Here is an 18,871-nt window from a genome sequence, read left to right on the forward strand (position 1 = left end):
AGAATACTAAAATATGTGGTTGAATTGTGATATCTAACTGGTTTCCAACTTCAGAAGTCATTGCCACTGATGACACTTAAAAAAAACCCCAAAATCACAAATATTTCATTAAGATCAGCTACTGGTTGTGAGTGTTGGGCACACTTGGGCTCTTTTTCAAGATGAATTTTAGGCCTTTCAACAGTAGCAGGAGGTAGGGCTATCCCCATTATTCAGGAAAACAAGGTTTAATGGGCTCCTTAGGAGGCGGTTCAGAACCCACAGCCTCCCTTCTTTAATGTAACTATATCCCTGAGCTTGTACTAGTGGAGTACTAGGACTATCAGGAAACCTACTTACCTTTTGTGCTTTCCAGAGTTTTCTCTAATACGCTTCGTATAATTTGGTCAGGAAACTGTGGTTGATAAAACTAGGTCATAACTGGGATTCTAACGAACCACCTTATCTATGGCTCTTTTTCCATATCAGAGTTTAGTTCTATTATTTCTTAAACTATGTTCATAGTGCAATACAAATGCGAAAACAAATATGTACTTTTCTAGGTTTTTCTCTCCAAGGAATATATATTAGCCGTATTGCCACAAAACGAAATATGAATGCTGCTAAATTTTAGCAAATTAACCTGATTAGAAGCATAATTTTCAAACTGTCAGATATGTTAGGGATTGATTAGGAGAAGCAGGGAAGTAGCTCTTTACACTGTCCTTGGGAGCCCACTTGGAAGCAGCGAGCAAGGTAGCAGCTACAAGCGGGGGTGGGGAAGAGGCTGGGTGTCCATTACTGGGTAAACTGGAGTTAACTGCTAGGACAGGAGGCAGTGTCCATGCACGTTCTGCGCATTCCAGCCATTGCTGTCAACATTACCACCACGGCCATGTGTGGAGGAAAAATATCCTAAGAGAATTCTCCAGTTTCCCTAACAAAAGCTCCATAAAAAGCCACGTGCCCACACCCAGACCCCCTCAGTGAACAGCCAGCATGTTGTAATCTGAGCGGAGACCAGGCCAGGCTGATGAAGGAGAGACGTGTAGAGAAGGCTGTGAGATCACCAAGAAGCAGCTGACACCTTGACAGTGAAAACTTCATAACCTCACTGCCAATACTCAGCGCAGCGGCTTGGCGCAAGATTTTAAAAGACAGCGCTTTTGAGGAAAGCTGGCATTGTTGCCCCATTTAGTTTCACGAGATGAAAAAGTTTTGCAGAACTGTGAAATAACAATGTGAATGTATTTAATACTACCGAACTGCACTGACGGTAAATTTTAACTTTTTTTTTTTTAACCATAATTACCAACAAGCTGAAAACTATCAGTGCTTACAAGTTAAAAAAGCATCAAGTCTAGTTGTAAGAGGAAGGCTTGGGCTGTTAGGACAGTTCAGGGACAGCATCACCTCCATTACCTTCAGGGTCACACAAGATATAGCTGGAAAAAGAGGGGAGATTGTTTCAGATGAAGAGAGTCGTGAGAGATCAAACAGCCAAATGCAGTTTATGGATTTGGATCAGAATCAGCTAAGCCAACCGAAAAGGACATCTTAGAGACAGTCGGGCAAGTGTGATTACAAGCTGAGGAAAATCAGCTGAGGAGATTTAACATTTTCCTTTCCATGTTGATGCACTTAAAAAGTTTTAAAAAGATGATTCTATCAAAAACATATAAAGCAACAGTCTAGCTGGAATGCAGATTTAGTAAAACTAGGGAGATCTTAGAGCTAGCACTGTCTGTTGCAGAGTCACACATAATTTTTGAATTTCTTGACCTTGGAGCTACTCATTACAAATCAGTCCCACAAACGGCCAGTTGAGAGAACGCAGGGGCGAGTGCCCAGCATCTGCTGCTTCCAGGCAGGGAACCAGCAGGGTCTGAGGCTTTCGGGCCCCACGAGCACCACGGGAAGTGGTATTGATCACCATTCAGGCCAGGGCTGAGAGCTTTCATCACCATATAAACATCGAATGAAACACATTTTTTGGTGCAATTCAGGGTGATGCCCTTAAAGAGCAAAGGGCGATCAGCACAGAGACAGAATCTTAGGTGTGGCTGGGTGTGCCGATGACGCAGTCCAATGCAGCAGAGACAGACTACTTACAAAAGGCTTCAACAACCTAAGGAAGAATAAGGAAACTCCAGCAACCGCCAAATAACTGTACTGGATTAGTAACAGTTTGACCGGAGATGAGAAAAATTACGACAAATCATACGACAAAAATAAACTTCCTAGAGTTAGTGTCTCAAAAAGTCATCACCTAACCCTAAATTGTGAGAGAATCTGGCAATCAGAACCTCACTCAAAGACAGCTCTCTGAGTCCTGGTACCGCCAGCGTCCTCCTTCGATCTGATGTGAAATGATGCTGAGATTACTAGATAGGAATACGGCTGCGGTCAGTATATTAGTCTATCTTTTCTTCAGAGAGAATATGGGCAGAAATATTTTTTAAAATCCTGTCCCATCACTTGCAACCATGGTGAAACTGACAGCTTGGCCCCACAATATTCCTTAAAAGGTCAAATAAGATAATAAACATGACAACGTTCTGTAAACTACAACGCACTTTGTGGAAGAATCAATCTAGGTTTGCAAATCTTTTTACCAGACACTATGCTGACAAATTTTAGTGGTAAAAATATTTTATGTAAACTTTTCTATAAAAATCCAAGCCACAGACAAGTCAGTGTAGAGCCTAACATCTACAATTTTTTTTTTTTTTTGGTCCGAGGTCAAGACCAAGCTTCTGTTTGAGGAAAGCTTCTGAAGGAAGTCTATCTAGTTCCTCCTGTGCATTAACAGCTCTGCAAGCCTTTCTCTGGTATGATTAGAGATACATGTTCTGAGGCCCCTCCTTGCAACATTCTAAAGTCACACCATGATGGGTTTTTAGGTTGCTAGGGTGTGAGTAATACCTCAACGCAGAAGGATCAAAGGTACTAAGAAACATGTGTTCTCTGACTGAAGGGTTCAACAGCCATTACAATGCAGGGCTTTCTCTTGAAAATGGAATTGATAATGTTTGGTGAGGTACGAGGGTCGACTGTAACATTTCCCACACAGCTGACACTGGTAAGGCCTCTCGTGAGCATGAATTCGATAATGCTGAATGAGATGTGAAGTCTGACTGAAGGTTTTGCCACAGTCACAACACTGGCAGGCTTTCTCTCCAACATATCCGTGTTTCCGTTGGTAGCGAATTAAATATGTCTTGCTGCGGGGCAACTTGGGAGGAACGATGTCTGCTGTCTTGTGCGCTTGGAGATGTTGCAAAAGGTGCACATTTTGAATAAAAGCTTTGCCACACTGCAAACATTCATAGTAGTCTTCCCGGCTATGAATTCTCACGTGTGCACAGACACCTTCGGGATGGACGGGAGGCTTTGGTTTGTCACCGCATCGAGGAGGCTTCCTAACAGAGTGCGTCCTCCGGTGTCTGATGAGGTGCGGCATGAGATAGAAGGCTTCGCCACACTGCTGACATCTATAGCGCTTCTTCCCAGTATGGATCTGCTCGTGCCTCAGAAAGGCTATGCGGGTGCTAAAGGTTCTCTTGCAAAGTTCACATGTGGGTTTCTCTGCTGCCTGTGCCCTGGTGCTTTCCTTGGGATTCTTCTCTAGAAAATTCTCTGATTGTTCAGTACGGTTACAGTTTGTCTCAAAATTATCACTGCCTTGGCTTATCTCGTGTGGGATCTTAGAATCACTCATTGCTACAGAACTTAAGAGTTTCTCCTGGCCGTGCTGGTGCAATTCTGATGGATCACCAATGGAAGGCTCTTCTAGATATTCATGCAAGAAGTTATCTACTGTTGGAGTCTCCATTTCTGCCACAAATGACCATTTTATGGGTAGGTTTTGTTCTGGGATTACTTCTTTGGTTTCAGGTCGCTTCTTATGATCTAAAAGAAATGTAAATTTTCTCTATTCTTTTTGCTCACAGAAGCACATCATTGTACTAGACAGAAGAAAGAAACCAAAAATAACAGATGTTCTGGAGGTTTGGGAATTTGGGGGGAGGGAACCTGAAGAGAAACTGGGAAAACTATGGCCAGAAGACTAAGCAAGGTCGAGGTGAAGCAGACAGAAGAGAGGCCGGCTGCTCAGGAGGAGGTCATGTTGATAGTGGTAACAGAGACGTCACAGGAAGACAAAACCAGAGGATAATCTCAGATTGGGTTTTATCAGTATTTTCCAAACTATTCTCAGTAGATCACTAATATTCCAAAAAACTAACAGCTTGGACCATGGAGGAACTTCCAGTGTAAATGTGGGACACACTGTATAATATAAATCATGTATGTTTCCTGTAGGAATCTTTAATAGATATTCTGAATCTCAATTAGGGAAAATATAGAATGCATTTTTCAAAGTCATTCAAGCCTGTTTTTTTAAAGGAAAACTATTCTTTTTTCTTGGCTCCTAATCTCTTGATTTACCTAAACTACAGTGCCAGTGACTTAATTCCCTCCCATTCAACATTTACTAAACATCTGTGCTGTTGCCCAAGCAGAGCCAGCAGACAGTTGTGAATAGGACTCTATAAAATGACAGAGCAGCAGAGCCAGAGGAGTTGACTCTGTTTAGGAAAATATCAGTGGAGGCAAAGGGTTCTGGGCTCAGCAAGCCACAAAAGCACTGGTAACTCTGTAAAACAGCTCCAGCTAAGAATTCTGCAAGTTAAACAGTGAGGCGATCCAGAAACACAGAATTTTAGTTGGAAGATGTGGGGCAAACGAGGCTGGGATGCAAACTTCAAGAACTTCAATTTCTGCAACACTTTGATTTTCTCTTGAAAGTGGTAACACTGGTCAAAATTTGCTGCTTTGAAAATCAAACTCCCTAACTAGGAAAAAAAATTTCATTCAGAGTAGAGTTCTATATTCACAACTCTACCAACACCTGCTGGTGTGGATGTGAGGCGAAAGGAACTGTACTTCACTGTTGCTGGGAGTGTAGGCTAATACAACCACTATGGAAGTCAATATGGAAAGTTCCGAGAGAGAACTGAAAATTGACCTGCCATATGACCTAGTTACCACACTTTTGGGAATATAGCCAAAGCAAATGAAATCTGCATATGAGAAAGTGACCTGTAATCTTACATTTCCAGTGCACAACCCACAATAGCGAAGACCAACCAAGAGACTCACTGAAGGGAGAGTGGGTAGAGAAAGTGTGATACATCTACCCTATGGATTGCTACTCTGCCATTAAAAAAAATGAATTTGGCCCTGGCATAGTAGCCTAGCTTCTTCCACACCTTGCACACGTCAGGATCCCATGTAGGCGCTGGTTCTAAAATCCTGGTAGCTCCGCTTCCCATCCAGCTCCCTGCTTGTGGCCTGGGAAAGCAGTCGAGGATGGTTCAAGGCCTTGGGGCCCTGCACCTGCGTGGGAGACCCGGAAGAGCCTCTGGGCTTCAGACTGGCCCAGCTCCAGCCACTGTGGCTGCCTGGGGAGTGAATCAACGGATGGAAGATCCTCCTCTTTGTTTTTCCTCCTCTATGTACATCTTTCTTTCCAATAAAAATAAATAAATCTTAAAAAAATGACATTCTACCATTTGCAACAAAACAGTCCCAACTAGAGACCGTATGTTTAGTGCAATAAACCAATCCCAAAAGGAAAATAACATGTCCTCTCTGATATCAGGCAACCTTCATGCAAAATATAAGAGCAATAGGTACATAGATAAGCATGCATCTACACACATTCATCTAGAGAAACTGACTAAAACAGACCATCACATTGAAAAGTGAAGATACATTGCAATATGCCACTCTACTCCTGAATCAAGATGGATTCCAAATGAAACTGTTACATATATCTTGACAATAGGATGCTGGACTTTCTGTCATTGTCTATACTTACAATTTCGCAATGCATTTACATAGCATAATGATGGATAGAAGACTGATTTTTGAAGGACTGTACTATTACAATAGTACAGGGAAAACAGTAAGGAGGGGTAGGAGAACAAAGGTGGAAAGGGAAATCCCCGAGCCTGTGGAACTATATAAAATAGATAAAAATTAAAAAAAAAAAAGAAACTATACACAAAGAAGGCAAGTCTAAGATCTGGGGGCTAGTGTGGTGGCTCAATAGGCTAATCCTCCTCCGTGTGAGCTGGCATCCCACATGAGCGCTGGTTCATGTTCCAGCTACTCCACTTCCAATCCAGCTTTCTACTTAAGGCCTTGGAAAGCATCAAAGGATGTCCAAAGTCCTCGGGACCCTGCGTCCACACTGGAGATCTGGAAGAAGCTTCTGGAATCTCCTGGTTCCCAGCTTTGGACCATCACAGCTCTGGTCATTGCAGCCATTTGGGGAGTGAACCAGCAGATGGAATGCCTTCTTTCTCTGTCTCGCTTCTCTGTGAATATGCCTTTCAAATAAAAATAGATAAATCTTTTTTTTTTAGATTGTGGTTTGTAGGGGACAGTGATGAACACAGTGGTCAAATCAGACAGCTGAAATATGTGAGCGGAAACTGCAGAGCCAGTGAGTAACTCAGATCACCAAGAGGAGGACTGCTGGATCCACGAGGAAACAGTCAGTGAAGAGAAGACTCAAGGATGAAAGGTCAAGAGATGACCCAGTTCTGACTGATTTCTTGGTTTTCCTAACCCCAACTCATGTTCAACATTTCAACATGTTTTGCTACTTCTACTTTCAGAGAATTCCTGAAACCAGAAACCATCTACAGTTACAGCACGTCTCTGCCATCTTTAGCCTGATGGAGTTCAATAACCTTGTTAAGCTGCTTCTCTGATTGTCATTCTTTTTTTTTTAAGATTTATTTATTTTGATTGGAAAGGCAGCTATACAGAGAAGAGGAGAGACAGAGAGGAAGATCTTTCGTCTGATGGTTCACTCCCCAAATGAGTGCAACGGCCAGAGTTGAGCCAATCTGAAGCCAGGAGTCTCTTCTGGGTCTCCCACGCAGGTGCAGCATTCTTTTTTTTTTTCTTTTTTTTTTAAAAGATTTTATTTTTATTACAAAGTCAGATATACAGAGAGGAGGAGAGACAGAGAGGAAGATCTTCCGTCCGATGATTCACTCCCCAAGTGAGCCACAATGGCCTGTGCTGTGCCGATCCGAAGCTGGGAACCAGGAACCTCTTCCAGGTCTCCCACGCGGGTGCAGGGTCCTAATGCATTGGGCCGTCCTCGACTGCTTTCCCAGGCCACAAGAGAGCTGGATGGGAAGTGGAGCTGCCGGGATTAGAACCGGCTCCCATATGGCATCCTGGGGCTTTCAAGGCGAGGACTTTAGACACTAGTCCACCGCACCGGGCCCGGCCACATATTTCTAATGGCTACTACACAATTCTCAAGTGTCAATGCTACCACCTCACTCTCTTGCTCAAAACCTTCCACTCCTTTTGAATCTCACTCTGGTAAAATCCACTATCCTTGCTATATCCCTACATGGGCCGGCCCTTGTCTGCTTCCTCATTTTCTGTCCCCCTCCACTTCACTCAGACCTCTTGTATCCAGAAAAATCCAACCTGGGAAACTTGAAATTTGTTGCTCCTATTGACTGTAACATTCCTCCTAAGAATTTTTCATCAAACAACTCATCATCTCATTAAATTCTTCCCCAGATTTTCCCTAACTACCCCATATTAAATAAACATACATATGCCATTCTCTATCTGTATTGTGGTCAGATGCAATTATTTTTCCATTTGTTTTCAAGCCATAACCTACAAGTGCAAGCTCTATGAAGGAAAGGATTTATATGCCTTGTTAATTATTGTAACCACAGAATCCAGGACAGGTGCCTGACCCACTGTAACCTAATAAATACTTATGAGATAAATTAATGAATTTCAGTGTGCTAAAAAAAAATCACAGCTTGGAAAGACAATGAAGTAATAAAGAGGCAGGTAGAGGGATATCCTTGGTAACTCCCTGTTTTTTATTAGGGCATTCATTTCTCAGGAGATGGAGGGGGAAGGCTGTTTGAATTGGTATTATATTGGATACAGCTGTGGGTTCAGGAAAGGGCTGTAATTCCGAACAATGAGACATCAGGAAACGTGCTGGGAGTGTCGCTAAGGAAGGCATTCCTGCTCTTGAGAATGTTTCTTGGACATATCTTTCTTCAGAAACAAAGAAGACACTAAGAATTTGCTCCCAGAGTTGAAGGCAGAGTGGAAAGAAAATTAAATTAGGTCTTCGTTGACATCTCTAAACTTCTCGATCCGAACATCCTTGGTCATCCACTGTTCCTCAGCTGACCTATATTGGAAACTAACAAGCCCCCTTTGACTTAAGACAGTTGGTTTCTATTAACTGAAATTGAAAATGAATATTACTGCTAGCTTGATACATAGTGTGATACAATCCAAAGGAGGGATTTCATGGGGAAAGCCTTTGGCTAGAAGTTAAAATGCCAGTTGTGATGCCCACAACCCATTCAGTGTCGGGGTTCACTGCCCAGCTCTGGCCCCTCATGTCAGCTTTCTGCTAAAGTCCACCCTGTGAGGCACCAGGTGATGGCTCCAGTAGCTGGGTCCTTTCCACACCCACAGGAGAGACCTGGATTGGGTTCCTTGCTTCCTGCTGCAGCCTGGTCCAGACCCAGCCACTGTTGGCATTAGTGGGTGAATCAGTGGCATCTCTGTCTCTGACAGATACATACCTAAATAAATAATTGCTAAGTGAGATTTCATGATGAGGGTAAGCACTATTAGATTGCAGCCACAATGTGTGGAGAAGGTAAAGCTTAGAAGGTTCCTGTTCTAAGCCTTATGATGTAGGCGTAGAACATTTAGGTCAAAGTCTTTGAACAAAGTATGTATGAATATTGTGTTGGCAGAAGTGGGAGGACAGGAACCAGGTGGCAAGAGTTGGCAGGGGAAAAACAGGAAGGAGAGGAAGGCAGAGGAAGGGAAGAAGGGGCAGAGAAAAGACAGTGTTGAGGAGACAAGCCCCTGAACTGAAAGCACACAGAGGCCTTTCCCTGGTAACTCCCTGACCCTGTTTCTCATTCCTCCTTCCATCTCCCTGGACATCAACAGTGCCTTCCCAGGATTCCACCTCCAGGGACTATCCTCACCACTCACCTTGACATAGCCCCGACTTGCTGTCTTCCTTCACTGTGCATGACTCCTCTGTCCCTTCCTGAATTGTGTGCGACTCCTCCTCCTCCAGGTATGAGATAACATCGGGTTTAAGGAATTGGCACCCTGTTGAAGAAAGCAGACACGAACTTGGGGGAATAGTAAGTTCCAACTGGGTTCGAAAAATTGGGATAATAAGAAAGGAGAAAATTCTTCTGGGAGTAAAATGAAGCCTGTTTTTAAATTTATTAAGCAATGATTCTTAACGACTTTGTCCCTCAAGGGGCGTCTTACAAAGTATGGAAATCTCTCTGGTTGTTACCTCCCTGGGAGAAAAGCAGCTGCTCCTGGCCTCTGGAGGTTGGAAGCAACGGTGCTGTTTAACGCACAGCCTCTCTGCCCCCCAAAGCTAACAGTACTGAGATAAAACAAAACAAAACAAAAACAAACAAACAAACCCAAAACCTGCTATTGAATCAACACTGGAAACAGCGAGACGGCAGTCAGGTGCTGAGCTCTTCAGCGAGGGGAATCTGATGGAGCAAAAGCGAAGCTTTCTCACAATAACGTCCGTTCCTCCTCTGTCTTACAAGGCAGCTGTTCCTGCCCCCGTAGTTTCGTTTCCCCAACTGTGATCGTCTGAAACACACTCTGTTTCTTGTTTGCTTTCTGTCTCTCCTCGCTGGAGTAAACCATCTATGAAATTCAAGATCTTCATTTACTTTGTTATTCTAATGCCTGCGCCCGACCTGTCACACTGTGAGTCAGCTGACAAACTCACGAATGACCTCTACAAATACCATTCACAGCAGTATTTATTTTCCTTTAGATCACTTCTCATTTTTAACTTAAATATACTTATTTTAAGTGCAAGCATCAAATCAATTCTATAAATGGAAATTAAAGTTACTGGCAAAAAGGACAATAAATAAGACTGAAGCTAAGGTTGTTGAGTGCTAGTTGGCTTCTGTTGCCTGTTTTTCTCAGACTAATTAGTTTATTTAAAATTTTTGAAATGTAAGTTTTGATGGTGTTTACATAGTTGAGAAGGATGCATGCCCTTGTGGATCACTAATTAGGGTGGGAGGGGTCGAGGATCAGGGGAAAAAGGATGAGACCATTGTTTCCCAGCTTCTTCATCTTCTTTCTGTATCTGGGGGAACGGAGAAGGGGAGACGCTGCACCCCACATCCTAACTGCAGCAGAACTCGGGGTTCAGGGAGGGCCACCTGATGTCATTCCAGGTCCCCAATGTGGAGCGTGCTCTGAGTGGTTTTAATAGTTCTGAAATGCTATCAGTCTCGCTGATCCAAGAATGAGGAAATCCTTCCAAGGTCCACTGGCTGACATAGTCCACCTTAGAGTCTCCGTTCACCCAGAATATTTGCTGGTCATGCTTGGCTGGGGTAGTTGTCCAATTTGTTCTGCCTTCATCCTCTGCACGGTACCAGATGTCCCCTGCAGGCTCCGATGGACTGTCCAATCCTCCATGTGTATTTGGGCATCAAATCCACTTTCTCTGTCTTAGCAACCAAGGAGGCCCAGGTCTGACACAGACTCCACGGTAGACCACAGATCCTGTGGATTCCCCCATGGCTGGAGTTCTGAGTCCAGCGGTTCAGTTGCTGAAGTCCCCAAAGAAACCTCATCTGAGATGACCCCAGACCTGACTCTTGTGTGTGCCAGCCAGTACAGGGTCCAGCTCAGTCTGTCACCCACATGAGCCTACACACACAAGGATGTTTGCAGTTGCTGGGTCAGTTTTGTCTCCAGCCCTATCTCTTGTATCAGCCAATGGATGCTGCAGCCCAGCCCAACCTTGTTTAACACACACTCGGCCCTCATGTACACTAATGGGAACTGTAGACCTGACCCCAACCCTGGTTCCTGTGCATGCCAGTAAATGAAGCAGACTGGTCCAACCTGTCTCGCATCCCATCCAGCTCTTGTACACACCAACGGGTGCTGCAGCCTAGCTCAGCCCAACCAACCCCAATATCCAGCCCACACTTATGCTGATGGATGCTACTGCCTGTCCAGCCAGGTCTACCTCCAGCCCTGGTTCTCACAGTCACTAGTGGGAGTTACAACCCATGAGAGGGGTGCCCATAGTTTCCCTTCTGGGCCCACTCCCAGTCCCCAATCTTGCACTTTCCAGGTGGTTCTGCAGTCTAGTTCAACAGGACTTTTCCCCATTCCCAGCACTTGCCTGCTGACACTGCAGCAAAGTCTGATCAGCTTGCTCAAGGCTTTGGGTCTTTTTTGCTTAAACGGAAGATCAGCAAGCTACAGAGACATGGTAATACATGGTAACACCCAAGTGATGCCTTCTGTCTGATATAATCAGAGTCTGAAAGAAAATCACGGGGTCTCATTGTAACTGCTGATTACACTATTGTACATTGTCCATGTACTGGCTAGTCATCTTCTATTTTCCTAGTGCACTTATTCAACACTCGAAAAAAACAATATCCCGGGTGATACACAAGACCTCTTAAATAAACCCAAGACCTTCAGTGCTTCAAGAAACCAAGGGCTCACAAGAAGACAGAAATGCCTCCAGGTCACTGCCTGAAGCTGAAAAAATGAAATGGATGTATTCCCAATATCTTGACACTTAGTCCTCTCTTTTAAGCCACAAAATCTAGTCATCTAGGAAAGAGCATAAAATCAGTTGAAAAAGCCATTTACCAGGGGAGTGCGTAAAATACATCGGAAGAGGCAGTTCCCTGTGGCCAACACATTCCGGTTACGATTCCACATCCCTGTGGCAGGTGGTTGAGTGCATCTCTCTCCTGACCAGGTCTCTTACAGGAGAAGAGCATCAGGTCACGCTGGTTGGATGGTGTTTTCATGTTTCATATCTCTACGTCTCCCTAAGAGCCACACAATGGGTATCACGGCACTCGACAGAGTCTTCCCACTCATGAGGCGAGGCGACGGTGGCACTGCCGGACGTGGCACTGCCGGACGTGGAGCGACCAGTGCAGACTCTTTTTCTTGCCCAGGTTTTTTCTTTCTTCTTTTTCCCTTTATTTTTGACAATCTTTACATAGTTAATTAGGGCACAAAGGGTCAAGGGCTACAGGAAAGTAGGTAAAACTATTACCTCCACATTTTTCTGTTTCTGGAGTAAAGAGGGAGATAAAGGGAGAAGCCCCTCCCAGCCTCCCACCCATCCCAGGTCCCCGATGTGGGGCATGCTCCGAGGGTCTTGCTCAAGTGGTTTTGATAGTTCAACAGTTCTGAATTGCTGCCAGTCTCACCACTCCAAGCACGATGAGGTCACTGCAGAATCCACTGATTGACATAGTCCACCTTAGAGTCTCCGTTTGCCCAGTTTTTCACTGCCAACACATGGCTGGGGTAGTTGGTTGATTTGTTCTGTCCTCTGTTGTGGTGCCAGGTGTCCTCTGCAGGTTCCTATGGACTGCCATATCCTCCATGTGCACCTGACTGTGCAGTCCACTGCTCCGTCTGAGCCTCTGAGGAGGTTCGGCTCTGACACGTGCACTCCATGGCAGACCATGGCACCTGCACTTCTCTTCATGGTTAGGGCTCTGAGTCTGGCAGTTCGATTTGGGGGGATCCCCAAAGAAACTTTGTCTGAGGTGTTCCCAGACCAGATTCTTGTGTGTACTTGCCAGTACAGGGCCTGGCACTATTGCAGACTCTTAAGACTTGAGGCCAGCAGGAGTCTCTGGGGATCCCTGACTTTTCAAAATTCTATTGCTCATTCAAAAGAATCTATCATTTCAATCCTGCAGGTACACTGAGACCTGATGAAGCAAGCCTCTGTCACCAGAGGAGACCGCAGTCAGAGTGCTCAAGGTCAGGCCCAGATCCAACACCTCATTCAGCATCGCCACACTCAGCTTCCTCCTCTGTGGAATGCCAACGTCATAGCAACAAGAAAAAGAAGCATGCCTCCCTCTCACAGCACCAGTCTGAGAACTGAAGGGGCGGAAACAAGTCAAGTACTTAGGCCAGTACTGGCACTTATTAACAGCCAGTGTTACCTACTTCATGACCAACAGTGAGCTTTATATTAAAATACGCCCTCTGATCTGGGTGGAGACTCACTAGCCCAGCTAGCCATCACTCTAGTGGGAAGACATCTTTCGGCATCATGACAGCTGAGACCTTCCGGCATCGTAAGCAGCAAACGAGCTCCATGGAGGATGCACACTTACCAATGAAGACCAGGTTCTGGTAATTCTCCAGTGTCACCTCGCGGTAGAGTTTCCTTTGATTCGCAGTAAGGCAGCTCATCTCCTCAGGACTGAAGTCCACAAACACATCCTCGAAGGTCACCAACTCCTACAACACCACAAATACTCTTAAAAGTCAAGGAGTTGTTGCCAGGGTGTGAGAAGGGGCTTGATCTGTCAGGCAGAAAGCTGTCCAGTGGTCTACTGAACATCTAGAATTGCATCTTCCTCTGTCCTGTAATCTTGAGAGAAGTGGGAACATTTTGGAGACACTTCCTGTTGCTAATTAGCACAGATTTGGTTGGCAGAAAAAGATCTTTTTTAAGCCACTCAACAAAGAAAGCATGAATGTGAATGTTTAAAAGTTCACAGTAGACCCCAGCCTCAGCCATCAAGAAACGAATTTAAATTCTGGCTAATTCTTATGAACTCTATGAGTTCCTGTAGGAGAAGCCTCAGCATTCCCTACAGAATTTCTTAACAAGGTACGAAGAACAATCAAAATCATTAACTCACTTTGGACCAGATATCCTGTTCCAATATGTTCATGTGTACCTTGAGAAATGTACAGGCATGTTTCTAACATTTTGTAAAATGTTCATAAATGTTTTTTACATACAAATGTCAAGACAACTCAAAAAATCCCATTTATAATACAGAGATACATATGGTATGTTATACAATAAAATAATATTCCAATAAGCCAGTTTTATTAATACATATGTTTTGCTTTTTAGTGAAAACTTTCTAAGACTTATAGAGATTAATGAATATTTGGTTAAACTGGAAGTCACGGGCTGGTTTCTGAGCTTCTACAGGGTTTATTTTGCTCACACGGATATTTTTTTTAATGAGGATGATTCTTAGGAGAAAATATCCCGGGACAGTGTTTCTCAGTTTTCCCTTAGCTCCTCACCAAAGGGTAGGGCCCCAGATGCTGCATATTCTATTCTCTAAATAATAGCTTTATTGAGATATAATTCACATACATACCACAACATTTACCTACCTAAAGTATACCAGTCAAGGATTTTTAGTATATATACTGGGTTGTGTTAACCATCAGGCCAATTTGAGAATATTTTAATTACCCCAAAAAGAAGCCCTGTACATCTTCAGCGCTCACTATCCATCTCCTTCCAATCTCCCCCAAGTGCTCAGCAACCATCAATCTACTGTCTACCTCTTAGAGATTTGCTTATTATGGATATTCCATAGAAATGGAATCTCATGAAATAACATACAAAATGGTGCTGTACTGGTAAAAAGAATGAGATGTTTCATCCATAAGAATCAGTATTTTGATACACAGTACTAATTATTTTCACTTTCATCCACAAGCAACACAAATAGGCAGTGAATAAATGAGACAACCTTGTTGTAAATCTTGTAAGAGCATAATGAGAAATAAATTTCATGTTTGTAACTTTATTAAAATATTATTCACAATTTTAGAGGAACTAGTTGAATAGTAGGACATTATTTTTCATTTATAAAAAATATTCTGGGCTAATCTATGAACTCCATTTTCTCAAATCTCACAGTGTAGAAATTTAGATGAAATAGGGTGGTCAATAAAATCCACTTTGTTCAATTAAATATAAATTACAAACAACAAATAATTTTAGCATGATTATGTCCCAGACATACTTATGCTAAAAGTTTATTTGTTGCTAACTTGAATTTAAAATTTAAATGGCTGTTTTTTAGGATTTGTTTGTTGAATCTGGCCAGGCTAAATAACAGCCAATCAGTGATAAGTACGTGTTAGGCACAGACTCTGACGCCAGCTGGCATGTCAGGGTTCATATCCCAGCCTGACACAACAGACGTGTGGACCTTCCGCCCTGTACGCAGCCCTCCTGCTCCCTCCCCTCATCCATGATATCATAAAGCACACGAGGACTGTTTTGAATAAAACACAATACTAAAAGCCGAGTAAGTTCAGATAGAAAAAGGAAAATATTGAAGATGTAATATGTGGAACGGGGAGAGTACAACAGAGAAAAATAAAGCAGAGAGATGCAACAGAAGGAAACCACACCTCAAGCACCCAGAGGAAAGGTTCAGTTAAGTGATATTTTTACACAGACTTAAAAGAAATGAGGACTTGATTTACTTCAACACAGAAAGTCCAGAACTCAGTCAGGTAAGATTCTCATCTTTGTGAATCAACTCAGAGGAAACTTGACTCACCTGGGCCTCGGTCACTGGTGCGCTGTCTAACACTGCTGCGTTCTTTCCTGCACGGTCAGAGCTGTCAGCAAGGACACCTAGAGGGGAGAGGAACAACCTGCAGGAGAGACCTGCCACCCCACGCTACCCCACGGGAGGCGGAAGCATTACTGAAGCTCACACAGTAAGACCACAGAAACAGTTTAATTCAATACAGCACATAAAAAAAGCTGTTCTGGTCAGTTACCACTAGGAAACACTTCAAGGCTTCCCTTGTTTCCAAGTAAAATGAACTCTCACCTCGCCACCCGCCCATCTTCCCCTAATTAGTGATAATACCTTTACTTCTAAGGGCTCTTATGCGCATGAAATATTTCCCATCCATGGCACACAGTTGGTATTTTTAATGGCAATTTTTTATTATTGAGCCCTGCCTACAATGTTTTGACTCACTGGCATGAAAGATGACCACAATTCCTTCCAAAGCCTGAACTCCGAAGGTCGTCACTGCCCACAGCCTCTTTGTAAAGACATCTCATTACACTGCTGCTACTTTTTCATCTCCTAGGGAACTAACTCTGTTTCTCTTCCCCTGAACTCCAGCTTCACTATAATTCTATGCCATTGGTTAAGTGTCTGACCTTTTTAAGACATCCTGATGTCTGCCTGGGGGGGTCTAACACCATAACCAAGAGAAGGATGCAGAAGCCAGCAGCCTCTGTCTTAATCCTGACTCTCATTTAGTAACTGCAGAATCATGAGCAAGTTAATTGACCTATTGGTGTATCTGTCTCCTGGTCTATAGAATTCCTATTCCAAGGTCCTTACAAGACATTTTAAGTGTCAAATATTAGTGTTTTAAAAATTATTTTTATGAAACATTGGTGGACTAACCATAATCTTTAATCCTTGAACTGTGATAAGCCTTGAACCATTAACAGTCTTCATTTTAAGTTCATTCTATATTTATTATATTTTATATATAAGAATGTGTATTATATTAAGAATAATTAAGACCTATGAAGTCGCCAGCCAACTTACAAGCTACAACATTACCAATAGTCCACACGTACCCATGTGCTTTCCGGCTGTGTTCCAGCCGTTCCTCCGCAGGGGACTATAATATTTGTATTTAACTATTCTCTTGTTTTGTATATGTGTGTTGGTTTTTATTTAGTAATATTAGTTGAAGGATTATGAGGATTCGATGGTTTTCTTGTATCATTCTTAAAATGCCTTCCAATCTAGTAATTTAAGTTTCTAAGAAGTCAGCACATTTTGGAAAATGCTGAATTTCCAAGCTTCGTATCTCCTACACTTTAGGTCATCTTGTAAAAATGATGTGGCCAGTCAACAAATCTTTTTTGTTCTTAAATGGAAAAACTAAGCTGAGGATCAGCTTTCCCCAACTTTGCACTTGGATTAGTGTTCTCCATATTCTGGGGAGAGCTGCAACTTTGTGTATTGTTTCATTTTCTGTTGATATCAAAGTTTATGTTGGAGAAGGAGGACCTCGAGGGAAGTAATAACATTAAACAGCAAAGCTCAAACCTCAGGCTTCTTGTGTCTCACATGAGATTGGACATCTTATGCTGGATATTTAAATGTACTCTTTCACGCCCTCTTTAATGCACCAGCTCCTCCCACGCGCAGGCACAAAGCCCCACCCACTGCGCACTGGCTCCGTGGCCGTGCCCTTCCTCACCTTCCTCCCTGTGGGCCTGGATGAAACTCTCCACCAGGGTTCCTGCCTCCTTGCTGTTCCTGGGCTGCCTCCATCTCACCCACGCCCCAACTGCTTTTGGCAAGGTCACCAGGAACTGCCGCAACACCAACTGGTCGATTATTTGCTCCTTGGTATGGGTCTCTGGCTGCAGCCACTGCCGGCAGAGCTCCTGGATTTGGTCGAGAGCTTGGTGAGGCCCAGTCATGGACAAGTGCTGGAAATGCCTAAGCGTCTCATGAGAAACGCCCAGAGTTCCTGGGTCCGCCTCTTGAGCACACGGAGGAGCAACACGAGCACCCCTCGAGGTAGCCTCGCCTTCTGTCCCACGCATCATCTTGACAGTTTGGTCCTTACAGGATGGATGGACTCTCCAAGGCAGGGAACTCCGGCGCACACTCAGGAAGAAGCTGGCAAGGCTGGTATTGAATACAAGATTGCAGATACCTCGGGACCTGCAAAGATGACACAGAGACCCGCAGAGGGCTTGCACACTTAGTGCCACAGCAGAACATTTCACAGGACTGCCTAATCACACACACAGGGCAATCTCTACATGTAAGACACACGTGATGCCTTTGTACCATTCCTGGGTGCAGAAAACCCACAGGTATAGAATCGTGTCAGAAATGTCACTAAAGGAAAAGGAGCCTAGAACACAATGAACTAACCACCTGGATGAAGTGCAAAGAATTTTCATTGCTTAAGAAATTAGCTCTTTGTTAGAAAATCATCAAACCTTTGACTATAATGTAAATTAAAAACATGTTAAAAGAAAGAAAGGAGAGAGGGAGGGACAGAAAGAAACGGAGGAAATCAGAGAGGCAGGAAGTATCCTTAGATTCTTAGAATTCTTTCTGTGAACTACAAGAAATCGTTCTGTTTTTATCAACATCATGCACTTGCTCTAAGCCTGAGAATCTAACATATTAAAAATGCCTTTAAAAATAAAAAAATTAACACGTTAAAAACCAACCATGTATTATACAGAATAAAAAATATATTCACAATACATACATCATTCATACACAAAATACGTGAAGAAGCCACCCAAGCCAGAAAGAGTCAGACTAAATAAGAGTAGAAAGGCTACAGGCACTACATAAAAAGCAGCTCAACAGGGCCCGGCGAGGTAGCCTAGCAGCTAAAGTCCTCGCCTTGCACATGCTGGGATCCCATATGGTCCCTGCTTCCCATCCTGTTCCCTGCCTGTGGCCTGGGAAAGCAGTCGAGGCACCTGTGTGGGAGACCCAGAGGAAGCTCCTGACTCCTGGCTTGGATCGGTTCAGCTCCAGTTGTTGTGGCCACTTGGGGAATGATTCCTCTCTGTCTCTCCTCCTCTCTGTATATCTGATTTTCCAATAAAAGTCAAAAAAAATTAATATATTTTTTAAAAGGAGCTAAACAGTCCTAAAACAAAACAAGGCTCAAATTCATTAGTTATCAGAGAGATGTTATTTAAAATCACAATAGATGCGATGGCCTAGTGGCTAAATTCTTGCCTTGTATCCACCAGGATCCCATATGGGTGCCAGTTTGTATCCTGACTGCTCCACTTCTGTTCCAACTCCCTGTTTGTGGCTTGGGAAAGCAGTAGAGGACGGCCCAAAGCCCTGGGACCCTGCACCTGTGTGGGAGAACCGGAAGAAGCTCCTGGCTCCTGTCTTCAGATTAGCTCAGCTCTGGCCAACGCGGCCAC

General features: G+C 43.6%; 1 protein-coding gene across 1 annotated transcript; it reads right to left on the minus strand.

Annotated features, from left to right (window-relative positions):
- Positions 1–2,928: 2,928 nt before the first annotated feature.
- Positions 2,929–17,474, minus strand: ZIM2 (zinc finger imprinted 2). Its single transcript, XM_058674905.1, has 5 exons — positions 17,155–17,474; positions 15,471–15,547; positions 13,257–13,383; positions 9,067–9,189; positions 2,929–3,891 (listed from the first exon to the last, which is right to left on the minus strand). Exons 1-5 carry the CDS (start codon positions 17,378–17,380, stop codon positions 2,960–2,962), a joined length of 1,485 nt encoding a protein of 494 aa, XP_058530888.1. The 5' UTR covers positions 17,381–17,474; the 3' UTR covers positions 2,929–2,959.
- Positions 17,475–18,871: the final 1,397 nt, after the last annotated feature.

This window comes from Ochotona princeps, chromosome 16 (genome assembly GCF_030435755.1).
Source record: "Ochotona princeps isolate mOchPri1 chromosome 16, mOchPri1.hap1, whole genome shotgun sequence".
In the NCBI taxonomy this organism is placed as follows: Eukaryota; Metazoa; Chordata; class Mammalia; order Lagomorpha; family Ochotonidae; genus Ochotona; species Ochotona princeps.

Coding starts and splice junctions, on each gene's coding strand:
- ZIM2 (XM_058674905.1), bottom strand. CDS start 17,380: ATGACTGGGCCTCACCAAGCTCTCGACCAAATCCAGGAGCTCTGCCGG. Junction 15,548..17,154: donor CCAGGCCCACAGGGAGGAAG/GTGAGGAAGGGC, acceptor TCTCCCCTCTAG/GTGTCCTTGCTGACAGCTCT. Junction 9,190..13,256: donor CCAGAACCTGGTCTTCATTG/GTAAGTGTGCAT, acceptor TTTCTTCAACAG/GGTGCCAATTCCTTAAACCC.